General features: G+C 66.2%; 2 protein-coding genes across 2 annotated transcripts; one reads left to right on the forward strand and one right to left on the reverse strand.

Annotated features, from left to right (window-relative positions):
- Window positions 1–771: 771 nt before the first annotated feature.
- On the reverse strand, window positions 772–20849 carry EFNA3 (ephrin A3). Its single transcript, XM_034792692.1, has 5 exons — window positions 20650–20849; window positions 3096–3385; window positions 2574–2639; window positions 2293–2370; window positions 772–1863 (listed from the first exon to the last, which is right to left on the reverse strand). Exons 1-5 carry the CDS (start codon window positions 20763–20765, stop codon window positions 1742–1744), a joined length of 672 nt encoding a protein of 223 aa, XP_034648583.1. The 5' UTR covers window positions 20766–20849; the 3' UTR covers window positions 772–1741.
- LOC117888902 (translation initiation factor IF-2-like) lies at window positions 4732–11329 on the forward strand. The gene is made up of 2 exons (XM_034792691.1): window positions 4732–5934; window positions 8136–11329. Exon 2 carries the CDS (start codon window positions 8551–8553, stop codon window positions 9535–9537), a length of 987 nt encoding a protein of 328 aa, XP_034648582.1. The 5' UTR covers window positions 4732–5934; window positions 8136–8550; the 3' UTR covers window positions 9538–11329.
- Window positions 20850–21131: the final 282 nt, after the last annotated feature.

Raw genomic sequence — 21131 nt, forward strand, 5'->3', positions numbered from 1 at the left:
TTACCTGAGCTGGTGTTCCCGTGCTGGGCTCTGGGCCAGGAATCGCCAGGGCCCTGGTGACAGGAGAGCCTGGGTGCTTGGTTGTAAGTGCCCTGCCCCAAGCCCACTCTTCCCATGAGCCAGCCCAGCCCCGGACCACAGGAGTCCAAGGCAGCCCCCACTGGAGACACCCCCAGCCCCCCGCACCAGGTAGGAGCCAAGGGGGGGAGGGAGCTGGAGCAGGCACCCTCCCACCCCCCAGGGAGCAGAGCAGGTACCGGGCGGCTCAGTCACCTCCCGCTGCCAGCCAGCCCCAGGCGCCCGGCGCTGAGCGCGGGGGCATGAATGGCCCCTTTGTGCACAGACAAAGCAAGCGGGCAGCCCTTTGAGCGGCTGTTTGCAGGGAGGGCCCTGCCCTGGACTGAACCCGCTCCCCCTGGCAGGGGCCAGGGACTGCAGCCAGCAAGAGCCCCCAGAGGGCCAGGGTCGGGGCACGATAGCACCTCCTGGACCCATCCAGACCCTGGGGTGCCAGGGGCCAGACCCAGCGCTGAGCCCCATGCCAGCTGGGCAGGCCTGGCAGAGGCACTGGGATGGCATGTGCACAGGGCTGTCACGCACTAGTGCGCCAGGGGAGCTGTAAAGGTGGGAGGGCCCAGCCGGGAAGGGGGGGGCGGGCCTCCCTTGGGACCAGGAAGTTGGCAGTGCTTGTCAAAGGCCTCTGCCAGCTGCGCCCGAGGGCACCTGACCCGGTGGCCCCCATCCAAGCAGCCCAGGGGTTGTTGTTTTTTTTTAATCCTTTTATTTTTTATAGACTAAGAGCAGAATATGAAAATCACCAGCCAAAGCACTTGAAAAAAAGGGCGAGTTGCTTTTTTGTCCCCCAAAAAGTGTCTGTGCGTTTGCATAGGTTGGGTCTTCACAGAAGACAAGGAGAATCCAACACTTTCTGACTATGTACAGGCCGGTCCAGGGCCCGTGCTGCTGCCTACGGGCCTTATAGACAGATCTCTTTCGATAGCCACTCTCTGTACAGGATGTATAGCTCTCTATATAGGTATGTACAGCCCCCAGGCCTGGGGAGCCCTGCCCCCCACAGCCCGCGCACTGGGGCTGGCGCTGCACGTCCATTGCAGGGTACATGGACCCAGCCAAGCGTCTGGAGGGAGCCTGCAGCCTGGGTATCCCAAACCATGGCCAGGGCCGGCTGGCACCACAGAGCCCCCGGCCCAGCCACGTGGAGCCACCAGGCAATGGGACGGCTCAGAGGGGCTGTGAGCACAGACGCCCCCGTGCATTTGCCATGGGGGCAGGAGGCAGCCAGGACGCGGTGGGGGCTGTGACACAGAGGCTCGCCACGCAGGATGCGCCACTCCCAGAAGGGCTGAGCCGAGTCCCCACAGGAGCCAGTCGCTGGAGTCCGGGGGCAGATCCCGTGCTCAGGCAGGTGAGGGGGGCAAACTCCCTCCTTGTCCTCATGCAGCAGCTCCCAGGGCAGGCTACATCCTCCGGCGCCCAGGCTGGCGCCTGCTGCCGCACCCCCCCATGGTGGGGGGGCTCAAGTGGGTCTCCGGCTGCAGCAGCGCAGAGAGCAGGACCTCACGGTTCCGTGTCAGGGCGGTGGGGGGCCCGGCTCCCACCCGGCTTGCCCCCTTCTGTCTTTTCCAAACAGCCGCTGACAGAGTCCCAGCGCCGGGCGCGGGGGCAGCTGCTGTGTGGAGCCAGGCCCAGGCCCAGGCCCCCGCGGCCGGCCGACGCCAGGCTAGGAGGCCAAGAGCGACATTAGGAAAAACGCGGCGGCCACGGCCAGTGGCAAGTGTTCCCGCTTGGGGCTGGTGCCGCTGATGCTCTTCTCCAGTTTGGGGTTCTCGGGGTTAAAGTTATCTGTGGAGAGAGAGTGTGAGTGAGCCGGGGTGGCAGGGGCCACGCGGGATGGGGCAGAGTCACACCCCCGCCCCCAGGGCTGGCGGGATGCAGAGCTGAGCTCCGCAGCATGGACGGGTTTCCACCGGGCCCGGGACCCTACAAGGGAGTTCAGAGGCATTTGTGCTGCTCAGACACGTGGGGGTGGGTGGGTGGCGGAGGGGTGTGTGTGTGTGTGTGTCTTCTGGCCATTCCAACCCCGGCCTCTCCCAGCAGGGGGCGCTGTGGGGTGCAAGATGGAGCACGGGGGCGGGGGGGGGGGGGGAAGAGTTCCCGGCTAGTCCGACCCTGGCCTCTCCCAGCAAGGGGCGCTGTGAGACTGGGGTGGGAGTGCTGGCTGTGGGGGGCAGTGCCCCACATTGTACGGCTGCGCTGGTGCCCTGCACTCACCCAAGTCCTCAATCTTCACCTCGGGCCCCATGGTGAACTGCGGGAGGGTGGGCACCGACTTCTCCCCGGAGTGCGAGGCTGCAGGCAGGAGAGAAGAGTCACAGCCCAGGGGCCAACCCCCAGCCCCCTGCACTAACAAGCCAGGGGAGCCACTGCCCCTGGGGCTGCCCCACTCCCGATACCCCCTCCCAAGAGCCCCCGCTGGACATGGACACGCTGCCCCTTCACCTGCACCCACCTCCCCCGGGCATTTGCACACGCATGTGCAAGGCTGTACTCACTGGAGGCGCAGCACACGAACACCTTCATCTTTAGACAGGCCCGGCGGTGATTGTGCGTCGGGGTTGCTGCAAGAGAATGAGGGAGCCCTGAGATCACACCTGCTCCCCCTGCCCCCAGGGCCCTCCCCAGCCAGGGCAGGGGGCTGCTGCCCCTAGGGGGAGCCTGGCATGGCTTTAGGGAGGCTGCTGGGGCACCATGGGGCCACACCGCAGCTGCAGATTCGCTCCCCCCCCGCCCCAGGGCCCTGCCCCGTCGCCCACCCCCTGGTGCCCTGGGGCTGCGGGTGAGGCTGGGCAGGGAGCGCTGAATAAAATGCAGAACCCGTTGCTTTGCAGAGGCGGCTCCGGTCTTGCAGCTGCCCCGGGCTCGGCGCACAAGCCTGGCAAAACTGAGCAAAGGGGCAACCCCCCTTCCCCGTGCAACGCCCCAGGCTGCTCCCTGCACCGCCTCCTGGGGTGGTGCAGGACCCCCCCCCATTAGCCCCCCCCCTTGGCCCCACTGCCCCCCCAGACCCCACATACAGATGTAGTAGTACTCCTGCCCGGCGTGGAACTCGTAGCCCAGCGAGAAGGCGCTGTACCGCTGGAACTTCTCCGAGAACTTGATGGGGCTGTGGGGTGCGTGGGGCCGGTTGCATTCCCAGCGCTTGAAGCCCTGGCTCGTGTTGCAGGTGCGGTAGCCCTCGGCATTCACCATGTACAGCACGTACTGCTCCATCCTGTGCGTGGGCACCGAGTCGTTGTAGTGCGGGCAGTAGATGTCCAGGTAGTCGTTGACGTTCACCTGCACCGTGTAGCCCTCCCGGTGCAGGCTGGGGGGAGAGCAAGTGTTAGGGGGCAGGCAGGACCCACCGAGGGCCCCCAGCCTGCCATGCAACCCCCCACCCCAGGGCCCCTGGCCCAGCCCCACACCTGCAGGGAAGGGACTCACACCCACATCCCTGTGCTCAACACCCCACCCAGCCTGTACAAACCACCTCCGCACAGACAGATCTCAGACGGGGGGCAGGGACCCAGCTGTCAGGGCCTGGGCATAGGGCAGGGTGGAGAAGGGGGGGCCTGACGGGGACCATTTTCCCAGCTGCCACTAGGGGCAGCACTGATCCTCACATTCATGGAGTCGGGAACCCCCACCCCCATAGCAGCGCGGGAGGGACGGACGGACGACCCTCCGGCACCTGCCTGCCCCTCCAGACACCAGGCACTGAATCACAACCAGCATCAAAATCACCATGATCCGTCTGAGCAGCAACTCAGGAGAGGGGCTGCGGGTCGGGAGTCAGGGGCGCTGGCAGAGCTGTCGGGGGGAGCAGGGGCCTGGGGGTCGGAATCGAGGGGCACCTCCCTGCCCCCCCCAGACCAGACCTACAGGGGCTGCCTCCGTGGTGCCCGCGCTGCGGCTAACGGGTCTCGGTGGGAGGCTGCCGCGGAGCAGAGATTAACGTGGCCCAGCACCACGTTCCAGGGTCATGGAGCGACGCTGCCCCCCTCCCCCAATGCCGTGACCTCCCAGCGCCCGCCTCCACCAGTCGGGGCTCTATTTACCACCCCCCCCCCGACACGGCTAATGAGGGAACCAGCCTCTCCCAGAAGGAGGCGCTGGTGTGGGGAGGGGATGGGGGCTCCAGTCCAGTACACACCTGGCCTCTGCCATCAACACGGCCACCCCAAAGTCTGGTGTGGGCTACATCCCCCCCAAGCTCTCGTTGTGTGTGGGGCAGGGCCGGTGGCCTGCAGGACCCAGAGCTGGCAACAGCCCCGTGCGGCCCACCCCGGTCAGAGGCTCATGAGAGACACACCAGGGCCTGGGTGGGGGGCAGGGGGGAGGGGCACGCAGCAGGGGCAGGAAGACGCTGGCAGTGGGCTGCCCCTGGCACCAGCAGCGACCCAGCCACAAAACGAGGGCCGTGGGTGGGCGTTTGCCATGGGGCAGAGCGATGGGCCACTCCTGCCAACCCCACGGCTGCACAGAGCTCTCACCCTCCCCCCCACAGGGCTCACAGCCCCACACCCCACAGAAGCAGCCCCCCTCCCCCCTGCAGCTCCTTCCTCAATAGCACACCCCACTGAGCATCCACCCCCCCTTACCCAGGTCTCCTGTGTTTCTTGGACACAGGCTGCCTCCTGCAGCACCCCCGGGTCACAGCAACCCCCCCACTGCACTCACCACACAGGGCCGAACGCCCCCACCCACCCGGGTGGCATGGCCAAGGAAGAAGTCCTGTCACCCCAGGGGTTTGGGAGAGGCAACGGGGCCAGGCTGGGGGGAGCGATGGCACCTTCGAACTATGAGCTGATAGAGGGGGTGAGACGGGAGCCCCACCCAAGCCGCTGGCCCATCCAGCCCAGCTCACAGCATCCCCCCAATGACCCCCAGCGGGCCCCGCTGCCCCCTCCATTTACCCCGGAGCCCAGGCTGACAGTGTAATTACACCCTCTGTTCCCAGCTCCCCAGTATTGGGGTGTCCGTGGGGCCATTCAGGCCTGGTGCTGTAGCCAGGAGACAGGCCTGGAGGGGCATTGCATCGCTGCTGAACAGAACCAAACCGAACAGAATGCAAAGCAGGGGACACAAAGGGACGTTAGCCCAACGGGCTACACCCCAGAGCTCTCCTGCCCAACCCCAGGGAGCTGGCGAGGAGTGGAGGGGGCCCCGGCTGCCAGCCCCCACTCTGGAGTGCAGCGCAGCACAGAGGAGGGGGGGTTCCCGGCCCTGCCACACGCCACGGCTCAGAGAGAGGATTTTTCACCCTGTTCCAGCTAATCCCGTTACTGCGTTTTAATCCCGTAAAGGGTGGCCCTGTGGGAGCCTCATTTACATCGATTACGGCAGCAATCCCCTCAGATCCACTCAGGAGAGACTCCGGCGCTTCTAATCCGGGCCCGATTGAAACCCCGGCCTGGATAATCCTCCCAGCCGACACGCTGACCCGCCGCTCCTGCGCTCCGCTGGGAACAGGCAACGCGAGGTGCTGGCTCCGCACACGGACGGGAGCCGTGGCTCTAGGCTCCCTGCGCTGGAACCCTGGAGTCTGGGCAGGAGCCTGGGAGCTCGGCCAATGGCCCTACACCATGGCCCTGACCGCCCTGGGGCCCATCTGGGGACACCGGAGTGTTTGCTGCTGGCCTCCCCCTGTCCTGGCCCCCACCCGATCAATCCCATCCCGCTGTGTCCCAGCTGCGTCCAAGTCCCAAACAGAGCCGGGCCATGCAATGGAATTTCAAACCCACCCGTCCCGGCCCCACATCTCTATGACAGGCACTGACCCCCAACACATGGCAATTTGCTCCTCCAGGCTGGCGCATGCGCGGGCACCACCCGGCCCAGCTGAGTAGGGCCCGCCAGAAATGGGGCAAGAAGGTTAGAGGGGACTGAGTCCACAAAGCCCTGCTCCAGGGCTTGGATCGCTGGCGAGGCTTCCTGGCCAGGCTAGGAGATGCTGGCACAACCCCCACGCACTCCCCTTCGTGTCCCGCCCTGGCCGTGTGTGACGAACTGGGCCTGTTCTCACTGTGGTCTGTGAATGCTGACACGGGAGTGTGCTGGGATAGTCTGCATTGCAGGATGGGATCTGCCCGAGGGCGCATACCTGAGTGTGTAACATGAGAACCCAGGAGGGGGTTGAAGGCGAGGCGACTCCTTAGCCCGGGAAACTGAAAAGGCTGTGGGAGGGGTCGCTGAAGGCAGAGTGCTGGAAGCAGGCTGGAGAGATGGCTGGGAGGCAGAGATGGCTCTGACCCCCCAAGGGGGACTGGGCTGGGATGGCCGGGGACCCCAAGATGGACCTAACTGAGGGGGTCCCTGTTGTCTGTGCCTGCAAGACCTGTCTTGGACTGTATTCCTGTCATCCAAATAAACCTTCTGCTTTACTGGCTGGCTGAGAGTCATGGTGAATCGCAGGAAGCCGGGGGTGCAGGGCCCTGAGTCCCCCAATACTCCGTGACAACTGGTGGCAGCGGTGGGATCTACTGCACCCCGTGGACGGCGCTTCCTGCAGTAAGTGACTGGGGAGCAGTAAAACAAAGGGGGATTGACGGGGACCAGGCGCGCTGAAGAGTGAGAGAGAGACGGTTATTACCCCTGGGAGTGTGTGACCAGCGAGAAGGACTTTTGCAGTAACAGGGTCCCCCGGGGGGATCGCAGCGAGTGGTCCCAGGGGCGGAGGAGTCTGCAGCTCGACCCTGGCAGAGAGGTGGTGACCTCGAGAAGGGCTGGCACACTAGGGGGCCCCCTGGGAACTGTGGGGAGCTGTGAGCACACAGGCCGGTGAGTGGCCAGCAGGAAGATGTATGCCAAGCGGCTTAAGAGCGACCTGGTGGAGCTGTGCAAGCAGAGGCGGCTGCGCATTGGGAGGCTCACCAAAGAACAGCTCATTGCCCGGCTGGAGGCGGAAGATCGCGCGAATGAACTGATCCCTGTGTCTCAGGGAAGCAGCCTGGCAAATGCAGCGCAGGCACCAGTGTCTGTCCCAGCTGGGAGTGGTCAGCCGGCTGCTGAGGGCCTCCCGAGACCCCTCCTTCCTATGCCTAGGGGAAGGGTGGGGAGGAGCCCAGCAAATACCGAAGGCGCCGTGGCCCCACCGGCCAGCAGGGGACCCTCCCGGCGAAGCTCGCCGGCCAGCAGAGGATCCTCCCGGCGACGTTCGGCATCCATGGAGCGGAATTGGCTGGAATGGGAGAAAGAGCTAAAACTGAGAGAGCTGGAGGATCGTGAACAACAGAGACAGCATGAAGAGAGACAGCGTCAGCATGAACGGGAGGAGAAAGAGAGACAGCATCAGCGTGAACGGGAGGAGAAAGAGAGACAGCATCAGCGTGAACGGGAGGAGAAAGAGAGACAGAGACAGGAGAATGAGAGACAGCGTCAGCATGACCTGGAACTGGCGAGATTGAAGGGCAGCGAACCCCCGGCTGCGGTGAGTGAGGGGGGACCCAGGACTGCACGGAGCTTTGATAAGTGCATCATGGCCCCATACAAGGAGGGGGAGGACATGGATGACTTCCTGGAGGCCTTTGAGACGGCCTGCGAGCTGCACCGGGTTGATCCCGTGGACAGACTCCGGGTCCTTACCCCCTTACTGGACCCCAAAGCCGTGGCATTGTACCGCCAACTGGAAGAGGCAGAGAAAGGGGACTACGAACTATTCAAAAAGGCCCTGCTACGAGAGTTTGGGCTGACTCCTGAGATGTACCGGGAAAGGTTCCGGAGTCAGGATAAAACCCCTGAGATCTCATATCTACAACTAGCCGCCCGCATGGAAGGATACGCCAGCAAGTGGGCTGATGGGGCCCAGACGAAGGAGGACCTGGTCAAACTGCTGGTACTGGAGCAACTGTATGAGCGGTGCCCATCTGACCTGAGGCTGTGGTTGGTGGACAGAAAGCCAGAGAACCCGCGACATGCAGGCCGGCTGGCCGATGAGTTCGTAAAGAGCCGGTCAGGAGATAAAAGGGAGGAGTCCCAAAGGAGCAATCCCACCACAACGCAGAGAGAGAGTCACCATGGGACCTCCCCGTGGGAAAATACAGAAAAACACCATCAGAGGGGAANGGGGCAAGAAGGTTAGAGGGGACTGAGTCCACAAAGCCCTGCTCCAGGGCTTGGATCGCTGGCGAGGCTTCCTGGCCAGGCTAGGAGATGCTGGCACAACCCCCACGCACTCCCCTTCGTGTCCCGCCCTGGCCGTGCCCCCTGGTAACGCCAGAATTGTGTCTTATCCCACCCGGCTCCCTCCTAGCTCGTGGGGACTCTGACCATCGGCCCAAGCCGGTGTCTAACTCAGCGCAGCTCCTGCGTTCTTCACCTCCCTGGCGTGGGATCTCTCCAGCCCCGGCTTGTATCACAGTGCCTCCCACTCTGTCTCCGTCGCCCTGCTAGCAAGGTGGCCGGAAAGGAAGAGGAATATTCTAGGTAGTGCTTGGCACAAGCCAGGGTGTGTCTGGCCGGCCAGCGTCTGGCCGTGTCCCTGCTCTGCACATGCAAACAGGGGGCCAGGCTAGCTTTTCCTGGGTGTGCTGCCAGGTGGGGTGTGGGAGGGGCAGGTCCAAGTCCTATCCTGGGTTCACCCACTGCGTCCCCCCCTCCATTCCCTGCTCCCGCTGCTCCCCGGGCGCACTGAGCAGAGAGGAGTGGAACACCAGAGCTGTCAATCTGTCTGTGCTTGACTCCCTGCAAGCCTCCCCCTCCGCCCTCCTGCTTCGTCCCGGGAGCTGTAGTGCATCCCCCGCGGGGCCATGTAGGGCCAGGGCTCCCCATTCCCCAACCTCCAGCTCTGCCCTGCCAGGGGGACGGGGGTGCAGGGCTTTGCTCAGCCTGGGCGGCCAGAGCAGCAGACGTCCAGCCCCTCCCGCTTCACCCTCCTCCTGTGGCCCAGGCCTGCCATCTGCAGGCAGGGCACCGAGCCCAGCAGCACCCAGGGCTTCCACGCTTGTACCAGCCCCTGCCCAGGCCCTGCGCCCCACTGGGGGATGGGGAGAACCCTCCACACAGCTCAGACAGCGACAGAGACATGGATACACACCCTGGCAGCTCAAACAAAGGAGGCCGAACCTCCATACCCCATACCCAGCTGGCACAGGGGCAACGGCTCCCAAACACCCCTCGCGCTCTTTCCTCTCTGCCCTCCCCCAGCATAACCGCCCTGACCCCCTCGATCCCCAGGGCGAATGGAGCCAAGCTGCCCTGTTTCCCCCAGTAACCCGCCCTGCTGCCCTCTCCAGCGCCTGCTGGCCCCGTACCACAGAGCCAGGGTCTGGTGCTCTGCAATGGATGTCAGGGCAGGTCTCCACCTCGAACCACTGGCTCACCCCCTCCCAGGAACACCCAGGCCAAGCACCTGGAGCCCTTCTCCGTGCCCAGAAGGCCTGTCCCATCGCAGAACGATGCATTAGGATTGGAAAAGGTGCAAAGAAGGGCCACAAAAACCGTCAGGGGATGGAACAGCTTCTCTACGAGCAGAGATAAAATCTGGAACTGGTTCAGGTTGGAAAAGAGCCGACTAAGGGGGTATGACAGAGGGCTGTAAATCACGACCGGTGTGGGGAAAGCGAAGAGGGAAGTGTTATTTACCCCTTCACATAACAGGAGAACCAGGGGTCATCCAATGAAATTAACAAGCTGCAGGTTTAAAACACACAAGGAAGTACTTCACACAACACACCTGTGGAACTCATTGCAAGGGGATGTTGTTCAGGCCAAAAGTACAACTGGGTTCAGAAAAGACTGGATAAGTTCCTGGAGGATAGGTTAGTCCATCAATGCTTGTTAGCCAGGACGGTCAGGGATGCACCCCCATGCTCTGGGTGTCCCTCAACTTGGGACTGGACGACAGGGGATGGATCACTAGATAACACCCCGTTCTGTTCGTTCCCTGGGAACCATCTGGCACCGGCCGCTGTCAGGGTTAGCTGGACCCAGGATGGCCGTTCTTACCTCCCTGAGCCCGTGAAGAGAGTCTCTCTGAGCAGCAATGCCAAGTGCCAAACGGATGGGTCTGTCCCCTGTACTCCCTGCCCGTCTCTGCCTCCCCGAACGCAGCGCGCTGGATGCTATGGAGTGGCCTAGCCGGGGACTGGGATATGACACCCCCAGACAGGCACCAGGCTGATTCCCCTCCTCCACCCTGGATCTCACGTGGGCCCCAAGCCACTACTGATGCAAGGGGGCGGATGGTGAACACTCCCCCAGCACAGGAGGCGTTAGGAGAACCCAGGAGTCCTGTGCGCTCAGCAGCAAGCCATGGCCCGTGGAAGCCAGATTCATGCCAACATTGCTGGATGGGTGCCCTGCCCCAGACACACCGGAGCTCCAGGGAGACACAGTGACCCAGTTTTCCTCCCTTCCAATTTCCCAAGCAACTGCCCCCCAATCATCGATCACCCATCTCTCCTAGCGCCCATGGAGTGCCTGGTTACCCTGGGTGCTCCCCTCCGGGGGTCAGGCAGACCCCTCCCCCAGCAGATGAGGGCACAGAGGCAGGCAGCAGTTATCAGGGAGGGGGCCTGCGGGTGCTGGGGGGACCGGTGGGGTTTTGGCTCACCCTGTGCGACCCCATCTGGCCCAGTGGCAGGGGAGTCCCTAGTGAAGCAATAGGGACCAGAGGGTGGCTGGGCAGCAGGAGCAGGGCCTGGCCCGGTGAATGCCACACGGGGCAAAGACCCCACAGCCCCGCCAGTCCCCACCAAGCAAGGGCCCAAAGCCAGGTCCGGCGCTGATGGGTAATTCCTCCCCCAGCGCCAGCGAGGTGACGCCCCAGCGTGGAGCCAGAGACCTTTCATGTGCTGCCTTTGATGTAGTGTGAAACGAGAAAAAGGCTCGTTATTAAAGAAACAGCCCCAAGCCCTGAGAGAACCGTGTAATTAACTCCGCGTGGGACCCGGGGCGGCAGGCAGGAGTGCGCCAGCCCAACTGACCAGCCGGGGGTCCTGCTGGACCAGCCCCCTGGGCTGACGCCATCCGGAGCCCCGCTCCCCCATCTCCCCTGCAGGTTTCACTGCACGTCTTGGCTGGTGGCCCCCAGGGCCCCTGCCCGGGCCCAGCCGTGGAACAAGCCCCCAGGGCCCCACAGCCCAGGACGGAGCCACCGGGGGCAAGAACAGCCTCCATCTGCTCTAGGCCCTGCTCGGGCTGCCCGTCCTCTCCCCGCTCTGCCCTAGAGCTGGCCCCGACCCCCAGGAGAGCACCCCTCCCACAGGGGCCCATTAGAGCCAGCTCCTGATAAACAGCCTCGTTAAGGAGCCCCCCCACCAGCCCTGCAGGGAGGCCACGGTCCCTGGAGGGGGAGGGGGCATTTCCCAGCTGCCATCTGCCTCCAGCACCGGCTGCTGGGGTGGCGGGGCTGGTGTGCCACTGGCACTCCCCCCCCCTCCCTCATGCTCCCCACAGCGCCCCCTGCTGGGAGTGGCTGGGGTAGGCGGATCTCCCCCTGCAGCCGGGGTTCCTGCCCCATGGTCTAGGTCAGTCTTTTGGCCCCGAGAGGCTCACACTGAGGTGCTGCTGCTGCTGGGGGCCTGGGCCAGGGCTCACGTCACGCTCCCACCAGCCCCCGGCCCAGCAAGCTCGTGAGCCGACCAAATTCGGTGATGCGTCCTGGGCACGTTGCACAGCCACTGAGAAGAAGCTGCCGCGGCTCCCCGGCCACGTCTGCCCCCATTAACCCGGCAGCCGACTCCACAGCCCCACCTCCCTGGACCCCCTCCCTCCCGCACGGGTCCATCTCCCCACGCCCTGAGCCCCAGAGGCGAGTGGGCAGAAATCCGGAATGAACAGGCCACTTCCCACCACGGCTCACGCTGCACTGAGTCCCGGCTCCCTATTTGCACCCACAGCACGACCGGGGAGCGCTTGGGACAGACACACTCGGCAAGAGCCCGGCCCAGCCCTGGCCGCCGAGAGCACACGGGCCCGGGGTGCCCCAATCCGAGACGGCAGCATCCGCAGGCTCCACTTTCAGCCCTGTCCTGCTCCAGCTCCTGGCAGGAAAGAGGTGCCCCGGCCACCTTCCCACACAGGACCCCTCACCCTGGGGGCAGGCAGCCCCAAACGCTGCACAAACCGGCTGCCGTTCCAGGGCCTGCCCCCCAGGCCATGACCGACCTTGGCCGAGAGTCTCCAGGACGCCCCGGCTGCAGGCAGCGTGTGGGCTCTGCCAGCTCCAGAGCGCGGCTCCCGAAGGGTTAAGCGCAGGAGCGGAACGGGCTGCATCACTTCTGCACGGCTGCGTTTCTGGAACAGAGCATTGCAAGGCAGTGGCACCTTCTGGCCTCCTGTCGGAGCCGGGCAGATGGATTCCCCCCGTGGACCCTTCCTGAGCACAGCCTGGGCCCGGTGCCGACAGCACACTGGCTACCTGGCAAGCCGTGCGATAAACGCGGGCGGATGGCTACATGCTGGCGAACGCATGGTGCAGTGCAGCGCTCCCAGCAGCCGGGCCACCCCGACCAGGCCAGCACCACGCACCCGGCTGGCCCTGGCATGTCACCCAGGGGACGGCTACTCTCTGAAGCCAAGGAGCATTGGCACAGCCAGGAGGGGGCCTGGGTGGTGCAGGGAGCGCTCATTTCCCTGGGGCCAGGACACCCCGGCACCCCCCTCCTGCAGGGCCCAGTTCAGGCCCCTCGGAGACCCCAGGCGATCCCTCCCCAGCCAGGCAGCCCCTTTGTCTGGCTCCGGAAGCTGGGCCCTGTCGGTGCAGCCAGAGCTCATCGATTGGCTGGGGAACAAAAAAGCGCCACTGATTTACGTGCCCCTTTCAGCCATGTCCTGCGGCAGCCAGAGGCAAAGCCGCATCAACCGGCGGGGTCAGGTGAAGCCGGCAGCACAGACCCACTGCCAGACAGACACCGAGCACCGGGAAGCACAGCCCAGACAGTCGCCAGCAGCCCCCCAGTCACCCCTCCAGCCACACACGTGCACACAGTGCTCCAGACATACTGTGCACGCAACACGCGTTGTCACCGCAGAGTCGTGCACACGCCAAGCCCCCCTGCGAGCACACGGACACGCTCCTGGCCCATCTGCAAGTCACACACAGCGTGCAGCACCAACACACACCGCGCATGCACCCCGTGAACGGCCACACCCTCTCCCCCCACATCCCAGACTTCCCCGACACTCCGCCAAGGGGCTGGAGGGTCAAGGCTGGGGGTGAAGAGAGCAGTGCCACCCACCCACAGTGCCTGGGCCCAGCTCCCCAGAGCCCACCGGCTCCCCTGGCTCCCTGCGCCTCCACCCCCGCGGCCCCACAATCCTTTTAATCTCTGGTAAAGCCCAAACCTTCCCAGCTTTGCTAACGAGATCAATGAGCTTTTTAATTGGGTTTTAATTAAACGATCAATCCACAAGCAGCGACTCAATTACTGGCCCGGACAGGAGCAAGCGGATTCACCCTGACCCCGCACACCCCCTTGCAACCCACCCCTTGTCCATGGCACCCTGGAACTGCACGTCGCACCCTGGCCCCGCACACCCCCTTGCAACCCACCCCTTGTCCATGGCACCCTGGAACTGCACGTCGCACCCTGGCACCACACGTCCCCTTGTAACCCACCCCTTGTCCATGGCACCCTGGAACTGCACGTCCCCTTGTAACCTGCACCATGCCCCCGGCACTCTGGCACCACACGTCCCCTCGTAACCCGCCCCTTGTCCATGGCACCCTGTGCCCCCTCACATGCCCCTGCCACCACATGGCCCCTTTGCAACCCACCCCGTGCCTACAGCACCTTGGCACCGCAGGCCCCCTAGCAACCTGCCCCATGCCAATGGGCTCCTGCACCATGTGCCCCCTTTGCAATCTGCCCCCATGGCACCCTGGCACCATGTGCCCCATGCTTATGGCACCCTGGCATCATGCACCCCCTCACAGCCTGCCCCATGCCCACTGCACCCTGCCACTGCTCACACGGGGCAAGGACATCCCATGCCAGTCCCCTCCCCACCAGTCTGCCCCCAACTCCAGGGGTCATCAGCCTGCAGCCTGGTCTGGTCTCGGACCCCAGCCCCTGCCATGCAGCAGCACCCTCTGCCCCCTCCCCCCGCAAGCCCTGCAAACATGCCATGACTCACTGGGCACTTTCGGTGAACACCCTTAACCCCACGGGCACCAGCTCCTCCCGCAGCCTGGCACCCAGCACACCCCATTCCCGCCCGCCAGGCCTGGCACAGCCAGGGCACCAGGGCCCTGGATCCGGCCACGGGAGGGAGCACTCAGGCTGCCGGAGGAAGGGATCTGTGCCCCACAGGGATGTCAGTGTACGGTGGCTCAGAGCTGCCCACCTGCCAAGCACCGTTCAGTCCCCTCCGAGCGGCGGGAGCCCGGGGAGGGAAAGGAGCCGGGCTCCATGTTGGAGTTGCCCTGAGTCAAGGACCGAGCCACACCCACCGTGCGTGGGATCCCAGGGATGGGCCGTGCAGCCAGGCCGGGCGAGGTAATTACAGGCTGTAACGTGGAAAACATCCCCCTCCCCTGCCTGGGGCTGCACAGCCGGGCCCCACAGCCCCCCCCCGCTAGGTTGTGCCCCATAACCCTCCCCTGCCCCGCTGGAGCACACCCCACAGCCAGTGCCCCATCGCCCTCCCCTGCCTCGCTGGAGCACGCCCCACAGCCCCCCTGCCCTGCTGGAGCGTGCCCCACAGCCCTCCCTCCCCCACTGGGGTGCACCCCACAGCTAGTGCCCCACAGCCTCCCCTCCCCCGCTGGAGCACGCCCCACAGGACCCGCTGCTGGGAACACCCACCCCACAGCCAGGAGATTGCTCCCCAGCAGACCCTCTCCTCACAGCTCCCCCCACAGCCAGCACCCCCACCCAACTCCCCACAGTGCCCCCCACTGGGAAAGGCCAACCCTGGAGTAGCCAGGAGCTCCCCCCACAGCTGTCCCCACCCTCCTCGGTGCTGCACAGGGCAGTGATCTGTGGGGCTGGGCCTGGAGTACAGGGCAGACCAGAGCCCAGGAAGGGGCAGAGGGTCTCTCACTCCAGCCAGGGGGTGCAGCAGCCCCCTGGCACCCCTGGTTCCCCCCTAGGACTCCAGGGGTCACTGTGATGCAGGGCACATGGCCAGCCACTGTGCCGGTAACCCTGGCTGCCTGCCCGTGCCCCTCCACTGGGAAGGGATCTACTTGTTGGCCCTTCCCCGGCTCCGGAGCCAGCCCTCCACTGCTGGACAGTCTCCAGGCTGTCTGCTGGGGGGGGTCGCACCAGAGCCTCTGCCCGGAGGACGCTTTGCACTTTCCTTGGACCCCAGACCCCACGCCCCTCTCCAAGCTGGGGATAGAACCCAGGAGTCCTGGCTCCCGAGTCACTGGTCTGACCTACGAGTTCCACTTCCAATTAGAGGAGGGGGTGCAGATGGGCTGCCCAATGACACCCCAAGCCCTGCCTGTGGGGCGGATGCAGCCACATCTGGCAGCCCAGATGAGAAGAGGGGAGTCCATAGCCCAGCTCTCAGGAGCACCCTGGAGCAAAGGGCCCCCAGCCCTGCACAGCACCTGCTCCAGGGCACTGCCTTGGCCGCAGGCTGCCTGTGCCCCCACGGCAAGGCAGGGGCGGGGCTGGCAGAGCCCCACAGCAAACCCCCCAAGTAAGCATGGGGCAGGCAGGGGCTGCAGCCAGGGGAGGAGAGGGGAGGGGCATGTCCCAATGGCTGCTGGGGCAGGAGCCAGGGTACGTGAGAGAGAATGACTCGGCTGACCCAGACGCACCCGTGGGGCCGGGGGAAGCCGCTTGGCTCAGGACGTGCCATGTACTCCTAGCTAGGGCAGCCCCCCAGCCCGCTGGGGCAGTGCCCCCCTCCCCCTTCTCCTGGCAGCACGTCCCCTTCCCGGAACCCCACAGGCCCGCCCCCAACAGCCACCTTTGCCCCCTCGCCCTGCCTATGACAGCACCACACCCGGCTCCCACACACCTGAACACGACAGACGGGCCCAGTGGCCTGGGGCCCTCGACAAGAAAACGGGGCACGTTCGGGCCGGGAGCGAGAGCAGCCTGCAGATCCGGGAAGGGCTGTTACAACGAGGAGCTAGGACACGCCAGGGAGGTGCTGACCCGCAGCCAGGGAGATGCAGGGCAGGCATCCGGCGCGAAGGCTAATTACGCTCTGGAGCAAGGAGGCTGGGGGACCCCCCCCCCCCCGACAAAGCCCTGCCCGGGAGGCTCCAGGTTTCCGTGGCCCTGCTCAGCGCCAGGGGCCACACTCGATGGCCACTTGGGCAAGAGACACACCCACCCTTATGTGCCAGAGCTCGGCATCCCCCCCATCCCAACCCCTGGGAACCCACTCCCCCAGCTCAGCCCCCACCCACGGCACTGGGGTTCCCATTCCCTGAGAGATGCCTCCCCGGCCCAACCCCCCGAGTGGCTGGAATCCCCCGACCCCAATATTTGTGTCTAGTATGGGCTGCCCCCCCCCCTTGGCTGGCTGGGGCTCGGCTCTTTTAGCCCCCGGGGGCTGCCGCTGCACTCTTCAGTTCATCCAGCTCCATCTGGTGCCAGTCGCCCCCCCAGGGCCTGGGGGGGGGGTCTGCTCTCTGCACTGGGATCGAGCCCCCCACGGTCAGGCTGCTCGCAGGGTTCAGCTGCGTTTATCCCCCGCCTGGCCCTGGCCACTGCCCCGGGAGCATACACCTGCCTCGGCCAGAGACGGAGCCCCCAGGCAGCCGCACCCCTCTCCCCCCGTACACCGCACCCAGGCAGAGCCGGGTCCGACCCAGCCACTCCACGACGCGCAGCTCTTCCCCAGTTGCTCCGCACCAGGGACCCCAGAAACACTGCAAAAGGAGGAGCCCCCAGGAGCCAACTCCACCCCCCATGAGGGGTTCAACCCCCAGCAGAGGAACCTGCGTCTGCGAGGCCCGGGCTGGCATGATGGCCAGGGGGTGGGGGTGCAGCCCATATCCCCCCTCCCCCGCGAGGCCGCCCCTCCACATGAGCGGCCCCAAAGCTTCCAGGCTCGTTCTGCGCTGCAGTCACAGCCACGCCTGCCCAGCACTGCGCCAGCCATGCACAGGCCTCTGCCCGCGGAGGGTGCGGGACAGACAAGCCAAACCCACCTGCCCAGGCAGGGAGATGAGAGGCAGCAAACCCAAGCACCAGCTGGGGCAACGCAGGTGGAGAGACCAAACGCCTGGCCCAGTTGGGCCAGGGGTGAGATGCAAGCAGAGAACCCACCCCCACCCCAAGCAGAGAACGTGACAGAACGTGCTGCGCCCCCCTCCCCCAATTCCTGGGCACAGGTGGCAGAGGCTGGGGTCTGCCATCCCAGCGCCCCTCAGCCCCCATCGTGGGATCCCCAGCATTGTGCGTTAAGGGTCTGGGGTGGTTGGGGGGAGGTGCAGTGAGGAGTTACCCCCTCCCCCTTGGGGGCTCTGAGGGGTGGGTCCTCGAGGTGGGATCCCCAGAGGAGGGACCGGCAGAGCAGAGAGCACCCTGCCCGGGAGCAGCTGGATCCAGGCCTGGCCTGGAGCAGCAGGCGCCCAGCTGGGGCAAGGGCAATCGGTTCTGCTCCGAGTGGAGTGGTCAGGGCCCGAAGGGAGCGGCTGATGCCCCGGGGGCCTGTGATGCTGGTGGGGATGGGGTCAGGGCAGGGCACTGGATGCTGGAGCGGATAACCCCCTCATGCCCCTGTGGAGGGAGAGACACCAGCCTGGGGGGCAGGGGGAGGAGCAGAGGGAGTAACACCCCCCCCCAAGGGGACACACAAACACAGCTGCTGCTAGCCTGGAGCGCCAGGAGCCTCAGGATGGGGTGAGAGCTGGATTCGGGGAGTCACACCCCAGCTCACCCCCTCGGCAATCCAGGATGCAGGAGCCGCCGCAGCTCTGGCGCACCAGGACCATGGGGCTGGAAGGATTAGCAGGGCACCAGCTGCAGCTGGCACTCTCCCCTGGAAGGAGGGGCTCGCAGGCCCCCCAAGGAGCTGATCCCACCGGGGGTGCCAGGATTCGTGCCCCGCAGCCCAGGGAGCCGAACGCCCCCCCGTGATTTCTCTCTAATCCTGATGCTTTGCCGCACGGTTGTGAGCGAGTCCGACCTGCCGCACTGCCTGGCCATAAATATCAGCGCTTCAGCGCGCCCAGGAACAGGATTGCCGCAGCCACCCCTGCCTGGGAGCCGGTTCCCGTCGCGCCCCACGCTGGGCCCTATGGGGTGCAGGCTCACTTTGGGGTTTCTCCCTCCCCTCTCCCCTGGGGCTCGGAGGGGCGGAAGGGCCAGCGCGGTCTTTCCTGGCAGGCATTTTATCACCGAGGTGGACAGCCGCGATCCCTCCAGCCCGGGCGGCTCACGGGTGGGGAGAATCCTGCGGGCACAGCCCCACCAAGGAGGCACCAGGTGGAGCATGTCACACCAGCGCTGACAAGGGCGTGACAAGGGAACTTCCAGGGACACCGGACAGGCAGAGCTAGGAAATCTGGGGCTGGGTCACCGGGGCCTGGCTAAGGGAGGGGCGAGCGGGAAGGTCCCTCTGAAAGGCGCCCGTGCCGGGGTGAGCCAGCCACTTCGCCATTGTGCTGCTCCTCGGCTCCGCACGTCTCACACACACGCGCAATTTATGGGGCCTGCGCTTCCGCCTCACGACACAATCTGAATGGGAAGGGAAGGCGCTACCCGGGGAACGCTCCCTCCTCGGACAAAGAGACACGGACAGCGGGGGAGTGCCAGACAGACGGGAGGGCACCCCCCCAGAACCGGCACAGCACAGAGATGCTCCGGCTGGACCCAGAGCCCTCCCCTGTTCATTGTCGAGTCCCCCTGCAAATGGAACCGGGGTGGCGGCGGCTACGTTTCGCTAAGCGACAGTGTCCCCCCAGTGCAGGGCAAGGGGGCTGTGTTTGTGCAGACCCTCCCTTCCCCAGGCCAGGCTGGTGGGACACCCCCATACGCCCAGCCAGCCTGTGCCCATTTCACGCCTCCGTCAAAGCCCACGCTCCGCTGCCCATCCCTGCACCACTGGGGCCTGGACTAGCCACTGGCTCTGCCATGGCAGTGCGGTGACCTGGGCTTTCCTGGTTGCAACCCGCCAGCTGCCCCTCAGCCCCGAGCGACAGAGAGTGAACAACGCAGGGGGGGTTGCTTCGCTCCCAGCCATCGATCGGCTGGGCTCCCTGCAGCTCTGCTCACAGCGGCTCCGAACACGCCAGCAATCGTCAGATCTTCACTTACAAATCCTATTGACTGGTTTGAAGCGCTGGCTTTGTGACCCCTCCAGCCGCCCGGGCCGCCTGTGCCCCGCCCCACAGAGCCGCGGGACGGGGTAGCTGGGCTCCAGGAGTCCAGAGCCTAAAGTGACCTGTGTAGGGCAGAGGGAGGCAGCAGCTGAGAGTGGGGGTAGCCCCCCAGCCTGCCCAGGCCCCGTTCTATTAGACCGTATCTGCGGACAGCTCGCTCCCAGGGTCTCGCCCGCATTGCCTCGCCTATGCTGCCGGGGGGCCGCACCAGCAGCCCCGTGGGGGCCAGGACCCCGCCAGTGCCCTGCCTGGCCTGCAGGGCAAACAGCCAGTGGGCACCGCAGCCCCTTCCCCTGCCAGCCTCCCATGCCACCTGCAGCCAGTGGGTGTCGCCCCCCGCACCCACCCCAGACAGTCAGGGAGCGAGACGCCGTCTGTCTGTGCGCACCGGGGGGCAGACGAACGGACACACGGGCGCAGCGGCCCCCCCAGGCAGGCGTGGGCTGGCGCATGGCTTTGACTCACCCGGCTCCTGCGGGATCCATGCAGCCCAGCCTCCCGGGGCATGTTCAGACAGGGCCATCCACACTACGTGGGGCTCAGTGACAGGCCAGCCCAGGGGACCCCCGCGCCCTGGGCTCTCTCCCAGCGCCCCCCCCGGCAGCCCAGGGCCCCCCCGCTGCCAGCCCAGGGGACCCCCGCGCCCTGGGCTCTCTCCCAGCGCCCAGTAGAACGGCTCGGGACAGGTCCACCCAGCGAGTCCGGCCCCAGCTCACCCCTGGGAAGCGAGACCGTTTGGTGACCGCCCCCGCCCGACCCAGACACCGCCCAGGCAACAGACCCTGCGGATGCTCCGGGCCCCCTGGCACCAGCTCCCCAGGCACCTTCCGCTTGCAATAAACACCCCCCGCCCCGCCCGCCGGCTAAACCCACGGGCGCCGCCGGGGCCCCTCCACCCGCCCGCGGGGGGCACCCCAGAACAGCCCCGGCTCCTCCCGGACAGTCCAGCCCCTGCAATGGGCAGAACGCCGCGGACCAGGGGGGGGACACGCGCCATAGCCTCGGGGGGGCCCTTGTGCACCGTGCCCGGCGCTGCGGGGCCGCCCCCTGTCTCTCTGCGCACAGCCCCCGGCCCCCGCCCTCACCACCGCGGGCTCCGGCCCCTCCACGGGGGGAGGCGGGGCAGGGACCAGCCAGGGACAGGTGGCGGCCCGAGACCCCCCCGAGGCTCCCCCCCGGCCCGCACGGGAGCCGCATCCTCCCAGCCCGACGGGTCCCCCCACTACACACATCCTACTACCAGCTCCACGGGGGGGGTCCTGGAGCCCCCCAGGCGCGCCCCAGCGCCGCTCCCCAGACGCGTGCCACCGCCCCCCCCGCAGTGCCGTGGGTCCCGGCCCCCCCGGACTCACTGCGCGTTGGAGCTGTTCCAGTGCACCGCGTGCCGGTTGCAGACGGTCCCCGCCGGCCCCTGGCCGAGGAGGAGCAGCGGGAGCAGCGGCAGGAGCGCGGGCAGCCGAGCAGCCATCCTGCACCTGCAGCGGCGCTAAATCCCCGCGTCCGCCGCCGAGCCCAGCGCGACCCAGCGAATGGAACCGAGCCGGAGCCGCCAGCTCGCGAGCCCAGCGCCAAGCCCCGCCCCTGCGCGCTCCCGGGCCCGCTCCGCCCCGCCCCTGCGCGCTCCCGCGGCGCGTTCACAGGCCGGGGGGGCGCGCGCTGCTCTGGGCTCAGCGCGGGGCGCCTTGTTCACGCAATTTTACCCCCCCACCCCCAGCCCTGAGGGCCTGGCCCAGCTTCCCCTCTGTGCCAGGGGGCCATGACCCCATCCGGGCTGCCTGTGGGGCCAGTTGCTGGCAGCGCCCTCCTGGCCCCACACCCCAGGCTCCCTCTGAGC

This window comes from Trachemys scripta, chromosome 16 (genome assembly GCF_013100865.1).
Source record: "Trachemys scripta elegans isolate TJP31775 chromosome 16, CAS_Tse_1.0, whole genome shotgun sequence".
In the NCBI taxonomy this organism is placed as follows: Eukaryota; Metazoa; Chordata; order Testudines; family Emydidae; genus Trachemys; species Trachemys scripta.

Coding starts and splice junctions, on each gene's coding strand:
- EFNA3 (XM_034792692.1), bottom strand. CDS start 20,765: ATGGCTGCTCGGCTGCCCGCGCTCCTGCCGCTGCTCCCGCTGCTCCTC. Junction 3,386..20,649: donor TGGAACAGCTCCAACGCGCA/GTGAGTCCGGGG, acceptor CTCTCCCCCCAG/CCTGCACCGGGAGGGCTACA. Junction 2,640..3,095: donor GCAGGAGTACTACTACATCT/GTATGTGGGGTC, acceptor ATTCTCTTGCAG/CAACCCCGACGCACAATCAC.
- LOC117888902 (XM_034792691.1), top strand. CDS start 8,551: ATGCAAACAGGGGGCCAGGCTAGCTTTTCCTGGGTGTGCTGCCAGGTG.